Below are 21,755 nucleotides of genomic sequence, written 5' to 3'. Positions count from 1 at the left end.
CCGCTGGGTCAGGCAAACCTTCAGAGTTGGTGAGGGAGACTGCAAAAGCACCTTCTTTCCCAATCTGGAGGACTCTGGATCATCTGAGATAGATCAGTGCCCATCATGAGACAAAGAATATTGCTGCTGAAGGGGAGAAAGCTACCTTCTTAAGTATTCATCACTGATGAAGAATATCTGGACAGACTGCCATATCTCCTGCTTGAAAGCATCTGAGCAAGAACTTGGAATGTCTTTTAATGCAGCAAGTATGCTAGACTCAAGGCAGCACACACTTTTCAGAGAAGGGGGATTTCATTTACCCTGTCATCTCTAGGAACTGATCTCTGTGGGCCTTTCTGAGGCTCCAACACCAACCATAGAGGGCAAGAAGGAAGGCAGCATTGCCTGGGACAATTTCCTGCCTCAGGAAAAGCATCTCTTCCCCTCATGTTCCCCACCTTTTCAAGACTAATATGGAAAAGAGTAGCTGATTTTACTCTGTAATAGTTTTGTTTACTGTTAGGTGTGTTGATTGGCTCACCAAAGAGGCTATTTCTTGTGTTTGTGTGGTTAATCAACTGCTGCTGTGCTGGAAAAGGAGGAGGCAATTTGCTGAGAAACACAGCTTCCCTTTTTAAAACTGTTTTCTTCTAACTAATGTGGATGCAGCAGTTCTTTTTGAAGACAGGCATTTAAGTTTGTTTACTTTTGTGTGTGGTATCTCAGTAACAGAACAGCCATTACTGCTGGGCTTTAGCTGCTGTTGGAAGGAATTATGTGATGAGACACTGTCTCAACCTTCCTCCCCCTCAAACACAGTTGCAAATATTGTGAAAATAAACAAACAAAAAAAAACACAAACAAATAGACAGGGATTTGCCACTGCCAACAGCATCACATCAGTTCTGTTTACTTTTCCCAGAGAATACTTCTACAGATTTTTCAGAATCTCTCTCATAAGAGCGCTGGCACCAACTGCAACACAGAAGTCCTAGCCTAAGTGACTGCATTGGGCAGATGAATTGTTTGAGCAGGTTCTGAGGGAGGATCCAAGGAATATTTTTGGATCACCTGTATTGTTAATCTTTGCACCATATAGACACAGCTATTCTGGAAAACCTCTTGGACAACTTTTGCAACTTGTTTTGGAAGTGAACTTCCCAAATTAAAATAGAATTTGGATATATATATATATTTAGCTTGTTTTTAAGTTCATGTTGAGGGATACGGAGATAGTCTATGTCACATCGATCACATTCCTTAAAGTAGGAACATATATCATAACATCTATCACAGATGCAATGTGGTAAGTATCCATCCTGTGTACAAATACAGCCAACCTGTGGCTAAAAGCTATCACCACACTCTACTGATATGTCAACATCACTATACTGGGACCAGCCCTTAAGGAAAGAGCTAGAAGAAATAACGAAACATTAAATTTTAGTGCTGAGATTTTTTTCAAATATTGTTTCCTTTAAAACTTGAACCTCACAGAGGATAAAATTCATCTTCACTTTTTCTCGTTTTAAAATAAAGTGAAAACTCTAGCCAAGAGAGCCTTGAACCTGAAGGCCTCTTTATATACACTTTCACTAGTGGGCTTGGGGAAAAGGCAGATGCTCCGAATTTCTACTGCTAATTCAGTGCTCCACTTTCAAACACTCTCCTACTCTCCTGACAGCACATTTCAGTTGTGCACCCACAGCTGTGGGTCAGGGCACCCACATGTTTATGACCACATCTTTTCCCATTCTTTTTCTGGCTGCCTTCTCTTTCTTTTCCATCCAGCCCCACAAAATGCCGATGCTGCAACTAGAAAACAATCCATGTGTGGGACTGTTTCACGAGTCCGGTCAAGAACTTTGGGTCATCACTGAGGTGCTGGAGTTTGTGCCATCACAACAGCATTTACTTGGATACCGGAGCCAGAAAGTTTAAATGCAGCTTGGTTTGTCTGTAACAGGCACAAACGTGTCTTTGGTTTCTGTGCAGACATACCCCTAAGTGACATCCAGACCACTGCTGAAATGGCCACTCTTGAACTTAGCCAGGACCAAAACAAGTCAAAATGCTTCACTGTTAACATTTTCAGTAAGAAAAAAAATCAGCATCTCTGATGCAAACTATTTCAATACTTTCCAAACATTTTTGAAAGAGTTGACATGAAAGAATGTTTATTTCTGCACAGAATTTTGGAATGCTTGCTTTTCATTCCAGGGCAAAACAAAAATAAATGTCACAATCTCGATATTTTCTGTGAAATGGAATTACTGCTCTTTACTTAGGCTTTATGCAAAATACGATTTATTTAATTATTTACATCCATTAAGATGGATGTAAATAATTAAAAACATCTGAAGAGATTTCTCACTCAAATTGAGAATTAGAGACTTTCATTAAAATGAGCATTCAAATTTCATTCTCCGCTATGTTCCAAATACCTGTAGTCTTGTAAAATCAAGTGATATGATATTTACAGCCAAATCATATTCTTGGTTGGTATCAGGAATGAAAGTGTGCTAGAATTCAATTTGCTTGTTCTCTCAGATATGATTAATGTCTCACATTAGTGTACTTTTGTTTTACAACTAGTGATACAGTTGTTCCTTATCAAAGTCCTTCACGGTTCTCCATCTTGGTTCACAAATAAAAGACACAGAAGACTGTTTATCATATAAAGAAGCCCAAAACACTGTCGCTAATGAGACAACTTCCCAAACCAGTGCTGAATTTGGAACAATGATGTTGCATCAGATGGTGAAGAATCTACATTTTAATGAAAATAAGAATACTGTAAATCTCCACCTGAAGGACTGAAGTCACTATTACATGTGGGATATTATTAAAATCCATGGGTTTGAAACACACTAAGTTGAACCAGTATGGTATGGTTATTGTTCTCCAGTATCAGACAGGATGAAGGGGACATGCAGTAAATTGAACCCCAAAGGAAAAATAGACATTAAGAATTAATTATATAAAAAGAATGCCTGCAGTTCTCAGAAATGGAACATAAAAGTGTGCTGCTACTTCTCCTCAGTTTCCTTCCTGTTAAGCACTGACTAGGTATGAACACAAGAGTCCCCACTGGGTTAAACCAAGGGTCTATCAACTCCAGAATCCTTTTTCTGACAGATGTAGATAATTACATTATTGGGTCAAAAAATGAAGTGATATTTCCTATGTGATATTGGAGCTGGTACAACCTCCTCCAATATCTATATGACTGGATATCAGCTTTGTAAGTGTGTGTAGTAGTACTAAGGATTTGGGTTTTCATTAGAAGCACTTCAAATGCAAAATAAATATAATAAAGTTTTATGACAATAACCATTCAATTTTCAGCTGAAATATAAATTAGTTTTGATTTGTTCTTGTCTAATAATCTTCAGGTAAAAATTGTCTATCATAACCTCACATATAGCTTAATTTTCATGTCACAACAGAAAACCAAAGGAAATCATACACTATAAGATTTTAGGCAGTAAGAGAAACACTGAAATCAACCAGGAAGAGAAACGCTTCAGTGAAAAAAAAAATAAATAAAATTGTCACAATAGAAAACAAATGTCTCCACACTGTGAAAATATTTTAGTTTTCAGATTCTGAAATGGAGAATTATTCTTGGTATACTGTATTTATCCTAAAACAGATCTTTTTTTTTGTGACACATTATCCAGATAATGGCAGCCTTACAGATGGGTAGAAAACTGCAGATTAAGGGGATATCTTCCAGGCTGCAAAATGTTCATAAACATTCTGCAAACAGAAATGAATGGTGCTTTCTCTAGACTCTTCTAATGCCTTTCTCTTCTGCAGTAATGCAAACCACAATTGTTTCTTCAGAAAAATCACCCAGTATGTGCTGGACAGCAATGGTATTGCAAGCACTTCAGTCTCCTCCTCTGTTATTTTCTGCACAGGGCATCTACAGCTAGCCAAGTGTGGGACTTTTTCATGACTCACATTAAAATGTTAGTAGCAATGTTTTGGCTTTTTCCCACTTCTCTGTAACTACTGCAAAAGATTCAGACTGAAAGCTGCAAGTAGTCTGTAGTGAATCAGAACTGATGACTCTCCTGTGTTTAGATACTTAATCTGAAAATTAGTCATAGAAAGTCACCCTCATTCCCTGGTAATTAAGGCAATTATATAAACAGATATTAATCTCTCTCAGAGAAGTATTGTGGAGATAAATTCATTAAAGTTTTAATGCTTAGAGAATTTTATTTCAAAGATGTTATACAAGTCCAACGTCTCATGTAATCTTTCCTCCAGAACTCACAGGTGAAAGAAGACAAAAGGTGACAACACAGCTTGTATTAGTCATGTTAGTCAAGTTGTTAGCTTTTGCCACAAAGAAAGTAAAACTATTACATTGTATCAATATAATGTAGGAATAATGAGATGCAGATATGAACATTATCTTTATTAAGTTCCTTAAGAGGAAAAGCTGACTGGCTTAGAGGATAAGGGACTGGGATTTCATCTCAGAAACCCCAGTGGGAATTTAATTTGCAATCCACTGTTGAGATGTTAGCTGCACAATAGTATCTTACCCTAATCTGCTGATAGAAGCAAATTATTTATTAGCTGTCAAAGGGATACCTGCCTTTGACAGGTCAGTATTCCCTATACATACACATTAAATCCTGTTATTTTCCAAGTTTGAGCCAATTTCAGCAATGAATATTTGGCAAACTTTAATCCCAACTAGGTACATCTAAATATTTGCACTATTTTCCATGGGAAACTATCTTCCTATGACTGTAGTTCTATAGGGCTTAAACTGGAGAATGTGAAATAATTAACAGATACATGAAGCTACCTGCACTGGAAACATTTCACCTAGGACACTGGTAAAAAGGGATTTATATGGATGCCAAAGACATTGGGCAAACATCTTAACATCTTATTGGGCAAACATATTTTGTCAACAATTTAATGCTTGCATGTCTTTTCTGTTTTTGTTATGTAAGTTACTAAATTTTGGGGGGCGGAAGGAACAGGTTTCTGAAGTATAGACTTGCATATACAGATCTATTTGTAATGAAATTTGTAATGAAATTCTAACAGTTCATGAAACTTGAAGCTTATACATTGATGGGCTAAATAAAGGAAAGGTCTTCCTAAGTTTGAAGGCAAGCATCCATACCAACCTTTTCTCAACCAGCAGGAAGGAGAGAAGGCTTAAATCTTTATCTCAATAGCCTGATAGTAAGCAAATTCATCCAGGTTAAATGAAAGTCATGTTTCATTTGCTCTTTTCCTTTTGGAATCCACGTGAGTACTCACTCTCCCAGTCTGAGCAGATGATGGGCTGGGAATTATTCCTTCTTTTGTTCTGAAGCTGAAACAATTCCACTTTGCATGGAATAACTTAATATTAACTGTATCAAATTATGAGAAACAATGGTACAAAGAAGCAATCTGAGTATTATTCATCTATATGGAGGAAAAAAGAAATCTGTCCTTGTTCCACGGATATTTAATATGAAGCACTTCAACATGTAACTGCCTCCACCTTCCCAAGAATGCCTTAGATGTTGAATAGTGACAAAAATTTGTACATTCTGCTAGAAAGAGTGTGTTCAGATTAAGGCACTGAATTGAGTTTCATGAAGTCTAGTTTCGAGTCTAATGTTTTCATCTAGAAATACCTGGGTAGAAGCTCTATACATGATCATTCAGCTCCTATTTGACTTGCTAACTAACGTTACTACTTATACAAATCGGAAGAATAGAAGAAAGGTGTGTGTGTGTATCAGTGCTAATTTTCACTCAAGTCTCATTTGATATGGAGTAAAAGGGATTTCCTGTCTAACAATACAGCTGCACCTTCAATGGCAACTCCTCTCAAGCTTGGAGAAATCACTTTAGCTCAGTTCACAATTATTACAGTTTTGCTTATTTAAACTGTAAGTTCTGTAGGGCTGAAAACTTCTCTCATTACATGTATTTTGCAAGACATTGCATTCTATACGACATACTGAAACTACTGTTTCTGTATACTGAAACAATTGCACGGTATATGTTATACTGAAACTACAAGTTTCAGAGTTCAACAGGACAATATCCTGACATAAATATTTCTGTGCGTTAACAAAGATCTGCCTGGGAAAACAGATTGATGCCCTAAACATCAGTAAAACAGCATGCGTGAAGCCAGCCAATGACTTGGTCATTACATCTCATTCTGTGATAAGGTCACCCACTTAGTGAATGAAGAGAAGGTGGCAGATGTAATCTTTCAGGATTTTAACAAGGCCTTTGATACTGTATCTCACAGCATCTTTCTGGACAAATTGTCCAACTGTGAGATGAGCAGGTACATAATCTGCTGGGTGATGTACTGGCTTCATGGTAGAGATCAGAGGGTTGTAGCAAATGGGGCTACCTCTGGCTGATGGACAGTCACTAGCGGTATTCCCTGGTGCTCAATTCTATGATGTCCTCTTCAACATTTTTATCAGTGATGTGGATGCAGGATTAGAATGAATCCTCAGGAAGTTTGCTGATGATACTAAACAAGGAGGTACATCCTTTGAGGAGAGGCTGAGGACACCTGGGTTGCCTCGTCTGGAGAAAGGTGGCTGTGGGGTGACCTCCTTGTTCTCCACAACTTCCAAAGGAGGGGAAGCACAGAGGGAGATGCTAGTCTCTACCCTCTGGGAGCTAATGGCAGGATGTGTGGGAATGGCACAAAGCTGTGCCAGGGGAGGTTCAGACTGGATGTCAGGAAAAGTTTATTTACCAAGAGGGTGGTCAAACACTGGAACAGGATTCCTAGAGAAGTGGTTGTTGCCCCATACCTGTCAGTGTTCAATAGGCACTTGCACAATGTCCTCAATAACATGCTTTAACTTTTGGCTAGCCCTGATGATCTCTGAAGGTCTCTTCCAACTGAGCTGTTCTATTCTAGACTCTGATCATTACTTGAACCTGTAGATTATTTTTTTATTTTAGAAGAAGATCAGATATGCCCAGTCTATAACACCAGGTAATGAAAGTTGTTGCCATTTGATTATTTTTTTTTGTTGCCTGTGTGAAAGGTGATCTCAGTTCAGTTCACAATAAGCCAGCAGTCCATCAGAAAACCACAAATCCATTCTAGTGGAATTCTGGATGATCATTTCCCACAGCGAGGTCAGGAGCCAAAAGGATATCAGCATTCTCAGGCCTTGAAATTACTCCTCCAGGTAAGAGGGAGGCATGTTGGGAGATCTGTCTGTATTACACTTTAATTGGCAAAGAGGCTTTTATCTCCAAGGCTGATGATCCTGTACAGAGACTTATTGATTCCCATAGCTTACTTTCCTTGACTCTGAAATGGCCCACATTTGAGTTAAAGTTGTTAGGTTATAGTACAATATTTCTGTAATATTCTATAAAATATACAGAAATAATGTAAATTGCACATTACAGAGTGCTGGTCTAGGTTGTGTCAATTTTCATGAATTTCCATTTAAAATTATTTAATATTTTTTACCACATCATCTCATATAAGTATAATACTACAAATAATGACATGAATTGAAAAAAGGAGACAGTCTTCCAGGAACTTCATATGCATAAAGTAATAGAAGGTAAAAAATCAGAGGGTAAGACAACTTATAGTTTTAGAGCCTATTCTGCCAATTGTCATTTAATTAATTGTATCAGAGGTTTAATAAAAGACTATTTATTCCAGCTGTTACCCTAGAAATGGACAAAACCCGTGAAGTACACAAAAAAGTCAAAAACATTGCACATACCTTCACCTGTAGTTCTTTGTTACTTTCAATCCATCTGCTCATTGCTGAACTATTCATATGTAACTGCACTTAGTATTATACAGTAGCTTCCTAGCTCATAAAATATTGATTCAGGTTTTTTATTCTGTATCTTTTTTGAACTTTGATCTTTCATAGTTAGTGCTGCCTTGATGAAATATTTAGAAGTACAACATTTTCCATGTGAAAGGTAAATTTAGAGGTTTTATATGGTAGCCTGTGTTAATGCACCAGCTTCAACCCACAGGAGACCCAGGCTGAATTCTGTCTTGGTCAGTTTTAGTTGAAACCTGAGTTTGTAGAAATCCTCAAACTCAAAGATTTTTTTTTTAAGGTAAAAGTCAATTTTCTGACTTCAATGGAGTAGGCTTACCAATACAGCCAAAGACCTGACTTTAAAATCTGATCGTTTCTTCCTAGCAGATAAAAATGTATTATCTGTATAATAAAAGCAGAACCACAACTTAAAAAGCAAACAAATCTGCATGTATTAATAGGTTTTGAATGTTATCAACTAACTGCCAAAGCAAACAAAACTACTGCACTGTCTTTACAAATTTAATCAATTCCTATACTTAGAATAATAAACAAAGCATTCTCTTGAGGTTGAGAACTGATGAAGTCTCAACTCGTATTCCATGGCTGAGTGAATTAAACATCTAGGAACATGCAAGGTCCAGCTAAAACTTTTTCTAGGTCTGGAGGACTTACAAGAGGACTTACATGCACCAGGGTTTCTCTGATAGCTGGTAGAGGCCTTCTTCCCAAGTAAAGTCTCTTCTCTCCATCTAGTCATTGACTTTCATGAAACTTGTAGAAATTCAATTATTTTGAAATCTTAATCATAGAATGAGAGTCATAGAATCATTCAGGTTGGAAAACATCTTCAGGATCATCAAGTCCAACTGTCAACCTGACCTACTCAGTTTCATCACCAAACCTTTCATCACTAAACCCTTAGTGCCACATCCACATTTCTTACGTATCTTCAGGGGTGGAGACTCGACCACCTCCCTGGACAGCCTGATCCAATGCCTGACCACTCTGTCTGTGAAGAAAAGCTTTATCCAACCTAACACCCCCTAACCCCCACCCCTCCCACCCCCAGTCCAACTTGAGACTATTTCTTTGCATCCTACCACTTGTCACCCAAGAAAAGAGACTGATACCCTCCTTGCTACAGCCTCCTTTCAGTTAGTTGTAGAGAGTGCTAAGGCCTCAGTCTTCTCTTCTCCAGACTAAACAACCCCAGTTCTCTCAGCCCCTCTTAGTAAGTCTTGATTTCTAGTCCCTTCATCAGCTTCATTGCTTTTCTCTGAACATGCCTGAGCAACAAAATAACCTTCTTGTAGTGAGAAGTCCAAAACAGAATGAAACATTTGAGGTGAGGTCTCAGTAGTGCCACATACAAAAGGACAATCACTTTCCCAGTCCTGTTGGCCATACCATTTATGATGCAGGCCAGGGTGCCATTGGCCTTCTTGGACATCTGGGTACACTGCTGGCTCGTGTACAGCTGGCTGTTGAGCAGCACACCCAGGTCTTTTTCTGCTGGGCAATTTTCCAAACACTCTGCCCCATGCCTAAACTGCTGTATGTTATGACCCAAGTTCAGGACCCAGCACTTAGCCTTGCTGAATGTAATGAGATTGGACTCAGCTGATTGATCTAATCTATCCTGATCTCTCTGCAAAGCCTTCCTGTCCTCGAGAAGATCAACAGTCCCTCCCAACTTGGTATCATCTATGAACATACTGAGGGTGTACTCAGTTGCCTCATCCAGATCACTGATAAAAATGTTCTACAATACTGTCCTCAGTTGACTCCTGGGGAACACCTCTGGTGACCAGCCACAAACTGGACTGAATTCCATTCACTACGACAGTTTAAGCCCAACCATCCAGCTGGTTCTTCACCCAGCACTGTGGAGGAGACAATGTCAAACTACTAAAATCCAGGTCTACAACATCCACATCCCTTCCCTTATCTACTAAGTGTGTCATCTTTGTCACAGAAGGAGATCAGGTTAGTCAGGCAGGACCTGCCTTTCATAAACTCATGCTGTCTGGGTCTGATCACTTGATTGTCTGGCATGTGCCATATGATGACATTCAAGATGATCTGTTCTGTGACCTTCCCTAGCAACGAGGTCAGACTGACAGGCCTGTAATTCTCTGGATCCTCCCTTCCTGTAGATTGGAATCATATTCAAAAACCTGCAGTCAACTGGGATCTCCCCATTAGCCAGGAATACTATCAAATGACTGAAAGTGGCTTGGCGAGCACTTCAGCCAGTTCCTACAGTACCCTTGGATGAATCCCATCCAGTCTCATAGATTTAAGAACATTCAAATGATGTAGTAGCTCACAGTTTCCCATCAGATCATAGGAGCATCATCTCCCTCCCTGTTACCATCTTCCAACTCAGGGGACTGGGTACCCTGAGAACTATTGGCCTTACTAATAAAGACTGAGGCCAAAAAGGCATTGAGTACCTCAGCCTTAGCCTCATCTTTCTTCACTACATTTCTCTTCACATCCTGCAAAGGATGGAGATTCTTCTTACTCCTTCTGTTGCTGTTGATATATTTATAAAAGCATTTTTTTTTGTCTCTTACTGCACTAGCCAAATGGAGTTCCAGATGGGTTTTTGCCCTCCTAATTTCCTTCCTGCACAACTTCACAACAGCTCTATCTATGGTCCTTCTGATTTCCCTGCCCCTTCTTCCAGAGTTCATAAATTCTCTCTTTTTTTTTATTTTATTTTTTTCCCGAGTTTCTGAAGAAGCTCTCTGTTCATCCAAGCTGGTCTTCTCCCCTAACAGCTTGACTATTAACACATTGGGACAGCCTGCTCCTGCTCCTATAAGATTTATTTCTTGAAGAAGGTCCAACCTTCCTTAACTCCTTTGCTTTTCAAATCTGGCTCCCAAGGGACTCTTGTCAAACTGGTCTCTAAACAGGTCAGAGCCTGCCCTCTGGAAATTCAAGGTTTCAGTTCAGCTAACCTCCTTCCTTATTTCTCCCAAAATCAAAAACTCTATTATTTCATGATCACTGTGCCCAAAACAGCCTCCAAACATCACATTACTCACAAGTTCTTCACAGCTTGCAAGCAACAGGTCAAGTGGGGCAACAGGTATCTCCTTGTATTTGATTAAAAGGGGTTTTGGTTGAAGGCTGCCAAGGATATTAGGGAAAGAGAAATAGAGTGACACACAGACATACACATATCCAGAGTAAGCACAAAATCCTGCTTCTGTTCTGTTATAGCTTTATAAATAAGGATATGGTACTGAGATCAATGAAGCAGTATAAAAATTAGAAAACAGATATTTAATAAGAAGGCAATCTCTCCCATTCCCTACTGTTTTGTTTTATATTTCAAAAATGAGACTTCATATTGTCCATTTTGAATACACTGTGCACAGCTTAGCATTAAGGCAAGTTGTTCAGACAGACAGAAATGAAGAAACAGAAAAAAGCCTATAGGTTCTATCACTCTGAATTTTAAATTCACAATGTTTTGTGTGAACTAGAGGTTGCACACAAGTCAGGTTGTTCAGGATATGCTGCTAGGGAGATGAATTCGTGTATACAGTGCACTATTTTCAATAGGAGACTGTATTTTAAATCAGAAAAGTAACATACACAGGATGGGATTTACTTCACCTAACTTTAATCATTTAGAAGTTACAACTCTACTTCTTTAATCATCTAGGCTTTCCTCATACCCAGTGTAGCATGGGAGGAATGTAGGAGGAATTAAACTCTCAAAATGACTGTATCTTCATAGCCTAAGGATGTGATGACTACATTTTGAGCTTTTAGATGGACAAAGTCAAGTCTGAAGCATCTCATCCTTAAAAAGCAGTGAAGTGAGTTTGTTAGTATCAGAATGAATTTTCAGTATTTGTAAGATCCATAGATTTGTTTCAGTAACACAATAATCTCTACTTGCACAAGGCAAATAATTGAATGATATTCTCTCAGGACTGTAGTCTCAAAAACCTTAGCAAAATGGTAACTTTTGCTTCTTTTTATAGTTTGCTTTTGCACAAGATACAAACTATGTTCTTCAGGTGCCAGAAAATCAAGTAATTTGTGGGTATGTACATAAAAGCATGTAAGTTAGAGAAAAGGTTAGAATAAAAAGAAAAGGGAAATAAACAGTTTACTGCAGGGCTCTGTCCCAAATTCATTTGCAAGAGGAATAATAGTTGTATGACAAAATCTGGAGTTTCATGGAAATGAAACCTGAAAATAAAGTTTTCAAATACATGTTACCTACCAGACAGCTAGCCAACTGAAATATAAAAAATACATTTCATTCAAAGTCTTTCTATGGATTGATATTCTAAACTCATTTCACGTGATATAACATTTGTGCTTATTTCACTGAGACTATTGGAATGTGGAAAATAATCCATTTGACTTTGTGTCATACAAATGTTTTAGTAAAAGACATTTCAGAGAAAACCTGAAGGCCTGTATTTTTCATACGCAACAAATTTCCCATGTGTTTCTTATGACTATAATGGAACTTTGTTAAAAAAAAATGAACAAGTTTCTTTTGTATTTTATGTACCCTGTCACCTTTTAATGTAAAACTGTTTTGTTGCAGAAGAAATACATAGAGATCAGTCTTACCTTCTGGTTCCCTGATCTTACGTCCTGCTGCAGATTTCCGTAGCACGCTCCGTCCTGAGTTGAACAAGCTAGTTAACTCATCAAGGGGACTGGTCAGTGACCTTGAGTTTGTAGGGCTGTACGGAAATGAAGATGATGAATTGGAGTTCAATTTTCTGTGATCTGCTCTTGCCACCTTTGGAGAGTAAGGCAGTTTGGAGAATGGAGAAGATGAACATCCAAGCGGAGCAGGGTTTGGTCTCTGAGGTACTTTTGTTAGATCCGAGTTTGTACCTGTTTTCCCCGTATTAATAAGAAAACTAGCACAAGGGTCTGGAGGAAATGCAAAATGTGTGGAAGACCGGTAGGAAACGGGAGGTGGTACAGGAGGAGGGGGTGGTGGAAGAGGAGGAGGCGGTGTTGAAGGAGGAGTCACTTTGCTGGAAACATTGAACACAACCAAGCCTGGAGATGCTGGTCTTTCATTTTCCCCTTTCTGGCTTTTGGAGTACTGTGGTGATAATGGACTTGAACCTTCCGACTGCACAGGGTATTTTAGATTGGTTTCCAAGACAGGAAGCTTTTTAACTTCTAGTGGTGTTAGCGGTGATTCATCAGAAGCAGGTGAACATGTGACAGGAGTTGGAGGAAATACAAGAAGTGGAGGCCTGTGAGGGAGCAAGTTTGGGAAAGGGGCTGGAATGTCACATGAGTCTTTATAGTTTACAGCTGCTTGACTGTTTTCATCCAATGTTCCAGCTTCACCGTGAACATTTTTTTTGCTTTCAAACATCAGAGGAGGAGATCCAGTCGCTACTGGAATTATTCCATTACCATTGCTTCCTTCTTCTGGTAGAAAATACTTCATTTCTTCATATACAGACTCTCCTTGCTCTGGGCTATCTGCTTCAGCAGAGCTGGTTTTCATTGCATTCCCTACCATTTCAATATAGACAGGCTCATTTTCTTCCTCTTCTTGTGACATGTAGAGACTCAACACACCATGCTGTGGTCCATCAGCAGATACTGCTCTCTGTACTGACACAGTGTCATAGCCACCTGGTTTGGTGACTATGTTTGCCTGTTTCACATCCCTAGGCTTTTGGCCAGGTATTTCTTCGTAAGAGCCACTAAGTTTTGTATTGGGACTTCGTTTTGGTTTTCTGGGAGGTATTTTTTTCATGGTACTATAGTCATCACTGTGTGGCCTTGGACGGGTCAGAACTAGGAAAATGAAAAAGGTGTGTGTTACTAACAGATCAAAGTCATTTTTTTCTTACACAGGTCCAGTACTTACACTTTCAAATCTTTCTCATATAGTTTTACAATGAGAAGCAGTTGCACACACAGGGATTCAGTCAAAAGTATACATATTTCCAGGAATAAAATGCAGAACTTTCAGCTTCAAAATGATAAGCTTTTGCTGCCTGGGCATACAATCTGCTTTGGTAGCCTCTACTGCCACTAAAACTAACACCCAAGGAGATATTTTTTGAATCCAAATGTTCACTGCAAGGTCTGTAACACATGGAAATATGTGCTTGTTACTTCTTTTGCCCCAAGGGAGATGATACAGGAGCATTCTTTTAACCAGGAATTTCAGCATGGCGCTACATTGACATGCATGTTATCACCAATAATTGAAGTATCTGCCTTTTATGTGAGCTGCTTCGAGAGCAACTTTTTACATGGGCAGATAGTGATAGAAAAGGGGGAACAGTTTTAAACTGAAAGAGGACAAATTTAGATTAGATGTTATGAGGAAATTCTTTACATGGAGGATGGTAAGGCACTTGAACAGATTTCCCAGAGCTGTGGATGCCACATCCCTGGGGGCCAGGCTGGATGTGGCTTTGGGCAACCTGGTCTAGTGCGAGGTGTCCCTGCCCATGGCAGGGGGTTTGGAACTGAGTGATCTTTAAGGTTCGTTCCATTCCATGCCATTCTGTGATTCTATGATTCAATTTTGTATATAAAACTCTAAGTCTAGGCCGATATTATCCCTATCTCTGCTTCTTTTGTATTGTTGGTGTGGAAATAATTTACTACGTTATGGAATCACATACCCTAGGGGTAATTCTTCGACTGAGTGAGCATACAGTTAACAAAACTAGGTATCTTTTCACAGCCTCCAGGTACAGATGGACTGGAGATAATAGACACCAATCATCAATATGTGACTGGTCTTTTAAGATCAAAATTAAATGGTGTAAATTGAGCTGGTTTTGGACAAAGACTCAGTGAATACATAATTCTTGAAAAATGAGCACAGCAGGGAAACCAATCTGACTGTTTTGCGAGTTCATAAGCATTAGTGTTAAGACCACACAAACATATATAAATTGTCATTCTTTCAAAAACTCTGCTACAGCTTTTTGGTTAAATCAATCATTTCTTTCAGTGCTGGGAACAGAAAGCCTAAACCACTACTCCTTAATTGACACTGAAGTTTATAGTTTAAAAGTACGATATTGGACACAGTTCATCTCACTTTACAAGGACATTGAATGAGAAAAGAAATCAGGAAAATGGACTTGCATCTAATAAAATGGGCATGAGTAATTATTTTGCAAGAGGGAGCTTCAAAAATCTACAGCCATTGTATGCAGGCGTAGAGAATAGTTACACATAGCTTTGAACCCAGCCTGAAAAATCTTCCCTGGTAAGCTTAGAGGGGGCTCTTTACACAAAACATGACAAGTCAGGCTTAACAAGGAAAAGCAGAATGCATCCCTCATCTTCATCAAGAGTGTAGGAGGAGAGAAGAACTCAAAACTGGACCTAATGCACAATAATGCATTGTGATACTTTGGGACTTTCATAGCAGTTTCATTCCAAACAAAAAAATTCACCGTAAGCAAGTTATGACACAAAAATCAACCACTGAATGCACAAGTTATTCATGTTAACATAGAGCAAAAGCAGGGGAAAGTTTAAAATTTAACTGGGTGAAATTCAAGATTTGAGCATTCTGTTTGACCGATGCAAGATATTCTAGTAGACAGTTAAAAAGGTGAAATAAAACAGTCAGCGGGGTTGAAAAACTGAAGCTGACAAAGATCATTTGCCTCTAGAGGGAATTCTGAAAACAGGCTTTGGCTGTTGACAAACCAGGCAATTAGAACACACAAGTAGCTATTTGCCGATTTGGGAGCAAATGACAAATTGACTAACTTTATTTACTGCCACTGAAATATTTTACGGAAGCGGGGCTTTTCAAAGGCGCTTGCCTGTGCTTAGAGGGATCAAAGTGGAAAGAACAAATCAATAACCTAGAGTAACACTTGTGACGGCTTCCCCCTTTGTGCCTAACCTTCGCTGGCGGTTTCCTTAGAAGCTGCCGACAAGCAAGCACTAACAGCCTCGTAGGAAGCGCTCAGCCGTGTGTTGGGGTCCCTCTTTGGTTTGGGAGGAGGCTGTTTCCTTGGTGACGGCAGGCTACTGCTGTCCTCCATGCTGAACACAGAGTGCAGGGAGGGGGACCTGATGGATGACCCAGCCGCAGAATGTACCAAGCCGTCCACCGCCATGGGGACGGGGACGGAGCTGGAGTGAAAGTGCTTAGGCGTTCGACAGCCAGCAAAGCTTTCCTCAGAGACCTTCCCACCCTTGTCTTCGGTTCTGAAAACACAGAAGAGAGGCCCAGATGCATTATTCAAGTGATAACAATGAACCTGTTCATGCAAACATAACAACAGCTTTTTGGTAAACAACCTCACAACTCCCCTGCTGCGCAGAGGGGATGTGTGGAGTAATCTTCTGACAAACAAATCCCGATCAAGCTGCTAGCTTTCTTCCATTTCCTGTTTCATGATAAATCAGGACACTGGCCCCTTTTCACATAAATGCAGCTTTCCTTAAGCAGTTGCATATTGTTGATCAGACATTCACCGAATGAATCATTCACACTTTGACTGTTGCACACAATCAAAAGCTGCATTTCCAATCTGAATGATAATTTCTCGGAAATCCATTTTAATGGAAAGTTACTGAGGCAGCAAATGCTGAGCCTTTATCATTATTTTCTAAAAAGACAACAATAAATTCTATTTAGATAACACAAATCTTTAAAATATTAATGACCTTTTTAACCACCGACATTGGCTGCCTAAACTATTCCACTTAGATAACTATATATCCTCCTGTTTAAGCTTAATTGTTCATTACCCTTTTAAAGATATCAAATATGACATTATGCTTATTTACTTGAATCACGGCTTTGGACTTTTACTCATTCCATTTTGTTTATTTATTTATTTATTGCTATTTCAATGCGTACTGAGAAGTGACGTTTATCAGCTGCTTCCAACAAAATGATTTTTAACAAAAATTCTTCTAATGTTTTACTCCTCCAAAAATCAAAATGCTGAAAACCTTTTAACTTACAGTGGTAGTGTATTAGATAGACGTCCATACCATCATTTTACAAACAAATGTTTGTTTTTTTTTTTTTTTTTTTTTTTTAAAAAAAAAAAAAAAAAAAAAGTATTTCTGCATGACAGATCACCAGCAGAGCTGGAATTCATGCACAAGATATAGCCAGTTGCCCATGTAGTAAATGAAACAGCTAAAGAAGAAAGTGTGGTGCTCAGTGGATAATTTGTTTTCACTGTAATGTTTAATTACAGTCTTTCCTACAAAGGCATTTCCTCCAATATGTAATCACTAGGATATTTGAAGCTAATTAAGCAGATGCACTGCCATTTTCACTTTAATAAAAGTCACTGACAAAAGCAATGAAAGCAAAGGCAGTTGTTCCGGAGGAGAATTAAGTTCCTATGGAAAAATAAATATTTGTATGTCCAGCAAGTTACAGACACTTTCCTGCAATTGATACATATTTGCTAGTAACTGCAAATGCTACTTTTGCCCATTCAGGTGTCTGAGAGAAAAAAAGATCTCGGACACCACAGCTAAGGAAAGAAAGGCTCTCCAACACCTGCTGGATTTGCACAATAGGTACTCTTGAAAATTCTGATGGGAGCTAAACAAAACAAACTTTCATCTATTTTTTAAATAACAGGAAAGAATCCTCTTCAAAATCTATCTAGTTCAACACACATTCAGGATTTCTTAGTCTGCATCTTATTGTATTTTAATGCCTTCCTAGCTGTTTTTCATTATCTTGGCATTTCCCAATGTTGGAATTTTAAGTTAGATGAGCTTTTCTTTTGCTTGGTTTGATGAAAGTTCAACTACAATCTTCAAAAAAACTTCAACCTTCAAATTAAAAAGTATTTCTGTAAAAAATAAAGTCCTCAGAGGCTTGAATATGTTCTGATGAAGCTCAGTCTCCCTCGAATAGTACATTACCAGTGTCCTTTAGTTTCTAGACTTAATTACCTGCTACAAAGACAAAATAGTGTCTAATACTGATTCAGGCTGAGTATATACTTGAAAATCTTCTAGAATTCCCATGACTTTCTAAGCAGGGAAGAAAAGCTGAGGAAATGCTCTAATTATTCACTATCCAGCACAGAAGATATTTTCGCATCTTACCTTTTGTGGACTTCCTCTGGTCTGTTTCTAGCCTCTAGCTTTTCCCTGTGGTAAGCTGCATTCATTTCATTGCGGATCCGGTCATTTTCCCGAGCAATGTCAGAAGCATTTTGAATGACCAAGGCATCATATGTTTTCAGCCCCATATCCTCGGCATTCTGCAAGAAGCTTTTGATTGAGGTAACCTCTTGCTGTTTGATACTCATCTTCTGTAGCATGCGCTGGCGAGCTAGAAATCCTCTTACAACTACCATAACAAAAGAAAAAATTATGGACTAATGAAAGACAACTAACAAATTAGCAAATAAATTAATATTACTGTGTGTTCTGCTGAATTTGATTTACTTATATACTTATATTTGTAAGTAAATCAAATTCAGTCAACATACAAAGAATGAAAGAAATGTGACTGCATATATACATACAAAAAATGGAACCCTGTTTTCTACTGCCAGTGGTTAAAACAAAGTATGACAGCAAATTCACTCACAAATTTAAGCTATAATAACTAAAAGTGTTTACTTTCACTGAAAGTTATTTTTGTTTGCAGTACAGCTGGAAACTTGGATGTATGATGCAGAATGCAGAAGCATACACTTACAAAGCAAAGATCAAAAGATCATTTGTTTCAAAATAAACCCCTGAGTAAATGATTGTTGTATTGAATGCCATATAAATTATAAGATCGTTTGGATCTGATCAACTTAATTATTATCAACTTAATTATTTAAGATATTTCTGTGTACCTATAAAGAAAAAAAATAAAAAATAAAAAAAAAATAAAAACCAACACAAGAACTTTGACTGAGACTTTGCTCATTTTCTTTCAGTAAAAACAATTAATGCAAATTTCTGAAATGTTTCTATCATATCATCTGCACTTTTCAGTTTTAAATTTTCATCTACATTGCATCAGCTTTATGTGTCTATCAGGTCTAGTTTTCACACTCCTTGTCAGCCTTATGTTTTGGTGTATCTCCTGTAATAGCTTTCTGTGTTACTTTTCTAAGCATGTACATGCATTTCAACAGTTTCTACCCAACCTAAATACCACCTGTCTCCTGAATTTTCAGAAGCACCCAGCTGATCAGAAACACAAGGCACAGGGACTTCTGTGGCCATGATGACTTAAGCACCAAATTGATTACTATACCTGTAACCAGTGATATTAGTATTCCTGGAGCACAAATCCTGGTTTAAGAGGAAGAGCTGTACCAGACAAAGGTGCTTTTCTTGTTAGTTTGTTTGCTTGTTTTCAATTTCCCCAAGTTGCTGTTTCTTCCCAGGTCTAGAGTAAATTCTGTGTACCTCACAGGGAAGAACTTCTTATAGAATTATTTGCCTAGTGCCTGAAATACTGCTGACTTTCAACTTACATGTAACAAAAATGGGTCAAATTTCATCATTCCTTATAACGTTTGCCATCATTTAGGTCAATGAAAGTTTTTCATAAGTAAACAGGAAGTAGCCTGTATAAGATGTTGGTTTGGGTTTGGGAGATACTGATGAAAATAATGATGTTGCAAGATTAAATATATATATATATATGTGCTACCATGTATAGGCCTTTTTAACAATTTAATTAAGTGTTAGTTGTAGGAGCACTGCAAAGTAACATCAAATGACAGTCAAGCTGAATTAATCTAAAAGAAAAATGTAGAGAGAGAAAGACATAATTAGTCTTCTATGAATGTAAGATGATACTGAATAAAATAAACAGATAAAGCAGAGATCAATGTAAGATAGTTTCACCTTTTATGTTCTTGTTTGAATATTTAAAACAAGATTTTTTTGGTTTTAGAGATGCTCTAAGCCTGACTGATGAAATATAAGACAGGGTAATGTTCATGTCCTAATGGTGCTGCTATCCAAAATTCATTGGTTTTGGAAACATTCAAATTCATATACTTTGATATTACTTATAATGGACAACTCTGAAGGTTTAACAATTTTTGTAATCATAGCCAGCCATGCCATTTTCAGTCCCTTGGAGTTACATTCTATAATAAAATCTGACTTCTTAAAAACCTGAAACATTAATGCACTTACCCAATTTAGTTGAAAAGGAAATTAATAGCACTTTTTTGTTGTTGTTGACAATTTTATGAGAATTCACAGTGGCTATACACATTACTGAGTATGAATTCATAATGTTGTTGTTGAGAAGGTAATGAATACATGTATAGAACATTATTAGAGTTCACAGCTTGCAAGTATGAAAAATTTCAAAGAGCTTTAAAAACAAAAATTGTTCCTTCACTTCCAGTATTTTCTTTAAAATTACCTGCTGCAGAGCAGATGGGCATTTGACGAATATTTAAGCATCAAATCCTGGATGACTTTGAAAAGAAGCTTGTATATTAAAGTACAGCTGCATTTTTACAAGTGTGCTTATACATTTGTACTTTGATATTGGTTAAAAAATGAGAGGGGGTCAGTAACACCACTAAGGTGGGTTATGAAAGGGAAATACAAGGCCAGACCTCCAGTAGGATTGGTAGCAGGCATGAACGATGCAGAATAGTCTGCTAGGATGGCCCAGTAAAATGATGACCATTATAACTAGCTGTAGCACCTAGAGACTACTCTGAAATAAGCACTTTCATCAAAGCAGAAATGTTTTGAAGAAATGCTCAAGAAAGTTTAGCCAGGAAGGTTTGGAAGACATTTATTTATTTATTTTTTCACATTCTCATGAACTGAATATCTCAGGTTTTCGTTAAGAATGGACATTTCACCATGTTTCCTTTTCTATGAGGATATTTGAAAGATTTTGTCTTCAGACACAGAAACAAACAAACAGCAACAAAAAACATCAATTTCATAAGGTCAAAACCAGATGTGAAATGAAACTGTCATTTCCTAGATCTTTACTGCTCTGTGTCATATAGTACTGTATGGGTACTTAGACTGTGTTAAAAACTCATTCCTCATTTATGTAGATCTACAATAATTCTCACTTATGCAAATTAGAATAATAGAGGTTAGCACCCTCAGGGCATTAAAATACCTAATTCTTCACAGTTCATCTAAAGTCAAAGATCAGAATAATCAAAATTCAAGTAGACCATGGATCTGGCTTCTCTGATAAATGTTTTAGCTATTGTCTATACAATGTATTAATGTTAATTCCTAATCTGGACAAATTTTAATGAAAGAATCTAAAGATGATGGATTTTCCTATGGGTGCAATCAATTTTCTCAATGATTCAATATGATCAAAACTTCCCATATGTAGTTCTCAAACTTGCAGGTAAAAAAAAAAAAAAAAAAAAAAAAAAAAAGCCTGTAAAATCACCCCTTTCTTTGCTTCTGTAAATTAACTTTCAGGATAACAGAAAAAATAACAGAAAAAACTTACCTAGCTTGGTTTCATTAAGTTTAGTTTATTTTTTTTTTTCCTTTTTCTAAAACATTTGGACATTGGGAAATGCTGAAGGGATTGCTTGTAAGACTGGGGTAAAAAAAACATTCTCTTCAGCTAAGAATTTTGCATAAGGCTCATTTTCCCATTTAAGTCCTTGTATAGTTATATGATACTACATTTTAAGATTGCTACAGAAAATATTGAGTAATTTTGCTATTAGTCAATATACTATCAAGAGAGATTTATCTTTCTTTGGATGCAAGGGATGAAGGGAGAAATACAAGGATAGGCAGCAGGAGTGATACTATTAATTGATAAGCATCATCATCCAAGTGTAAAATTTTATGCCTCTCAGTTTTAGGACTACATAAGAGCAAGGCACAGGTACCTATCCTTCTCCCAACCTGCCAATGCTCTTTGGCATACTAATTCTGCAAGTTTCAATTGTACCCATTTGTGAAGGGCAGCATATTTCATGAGCTAATGTAGTGAAATGGATGTGT

General features: G+C 37.7%; 1 protein-coding gene across 3 annotated transcripts in view; it reads right to left on the bottom strand.

Moving 5' to 3' along the window:
• Positions 1-21,755, bottom strand: part of MYO16 (myosin XVI) — a 386,603-nt gene that overhangs the window by 37,382 nt on the left and 327,466 nt on the right. For all 3 annotated transcript variants that reach the window (XM_035317929.1, XM_035317919.1, XM_035317937.1), the window contains 3 exons: positions 17,886-18,132; positions 15,700-16,007; positions 12,408-13,610 (listed from right to left, as the gene is read on the bottom strand). In XM_035317929.1, coding sequence (XP_035173820.1) covers positions 12,408-13,610; positions 15,700-16,007; positions 17,886-18,132 — 1,758 coding nt within the window. The remainder of the gene's footprint in view (positions 1-12,407; positions 13,611-15,699; positions 16,008-17,885; positions 18,133-21,755) is intronic.

Source organism: Oxyura jamaicensis, chromosome 1 (genome assembly GCF_011077185.1).
Source record: "Oxyura jamaicensis isolate SHBP4307 breed ruddy duck chromosome 1, BPBGC_Ojam_1.0, whole genome shotgun sequence".
In the NCBI taxonomy this organism is placed as follows: domain Eukaryota; kingdom Metazoa; phylum Chordata; class Aves; order Anseriformes; family Anatidae; genus Oxyura; species Oxyura jamaicensis.
This window is presented reverse-complemented; position numbering and strand designations above follow the sequence as displayed.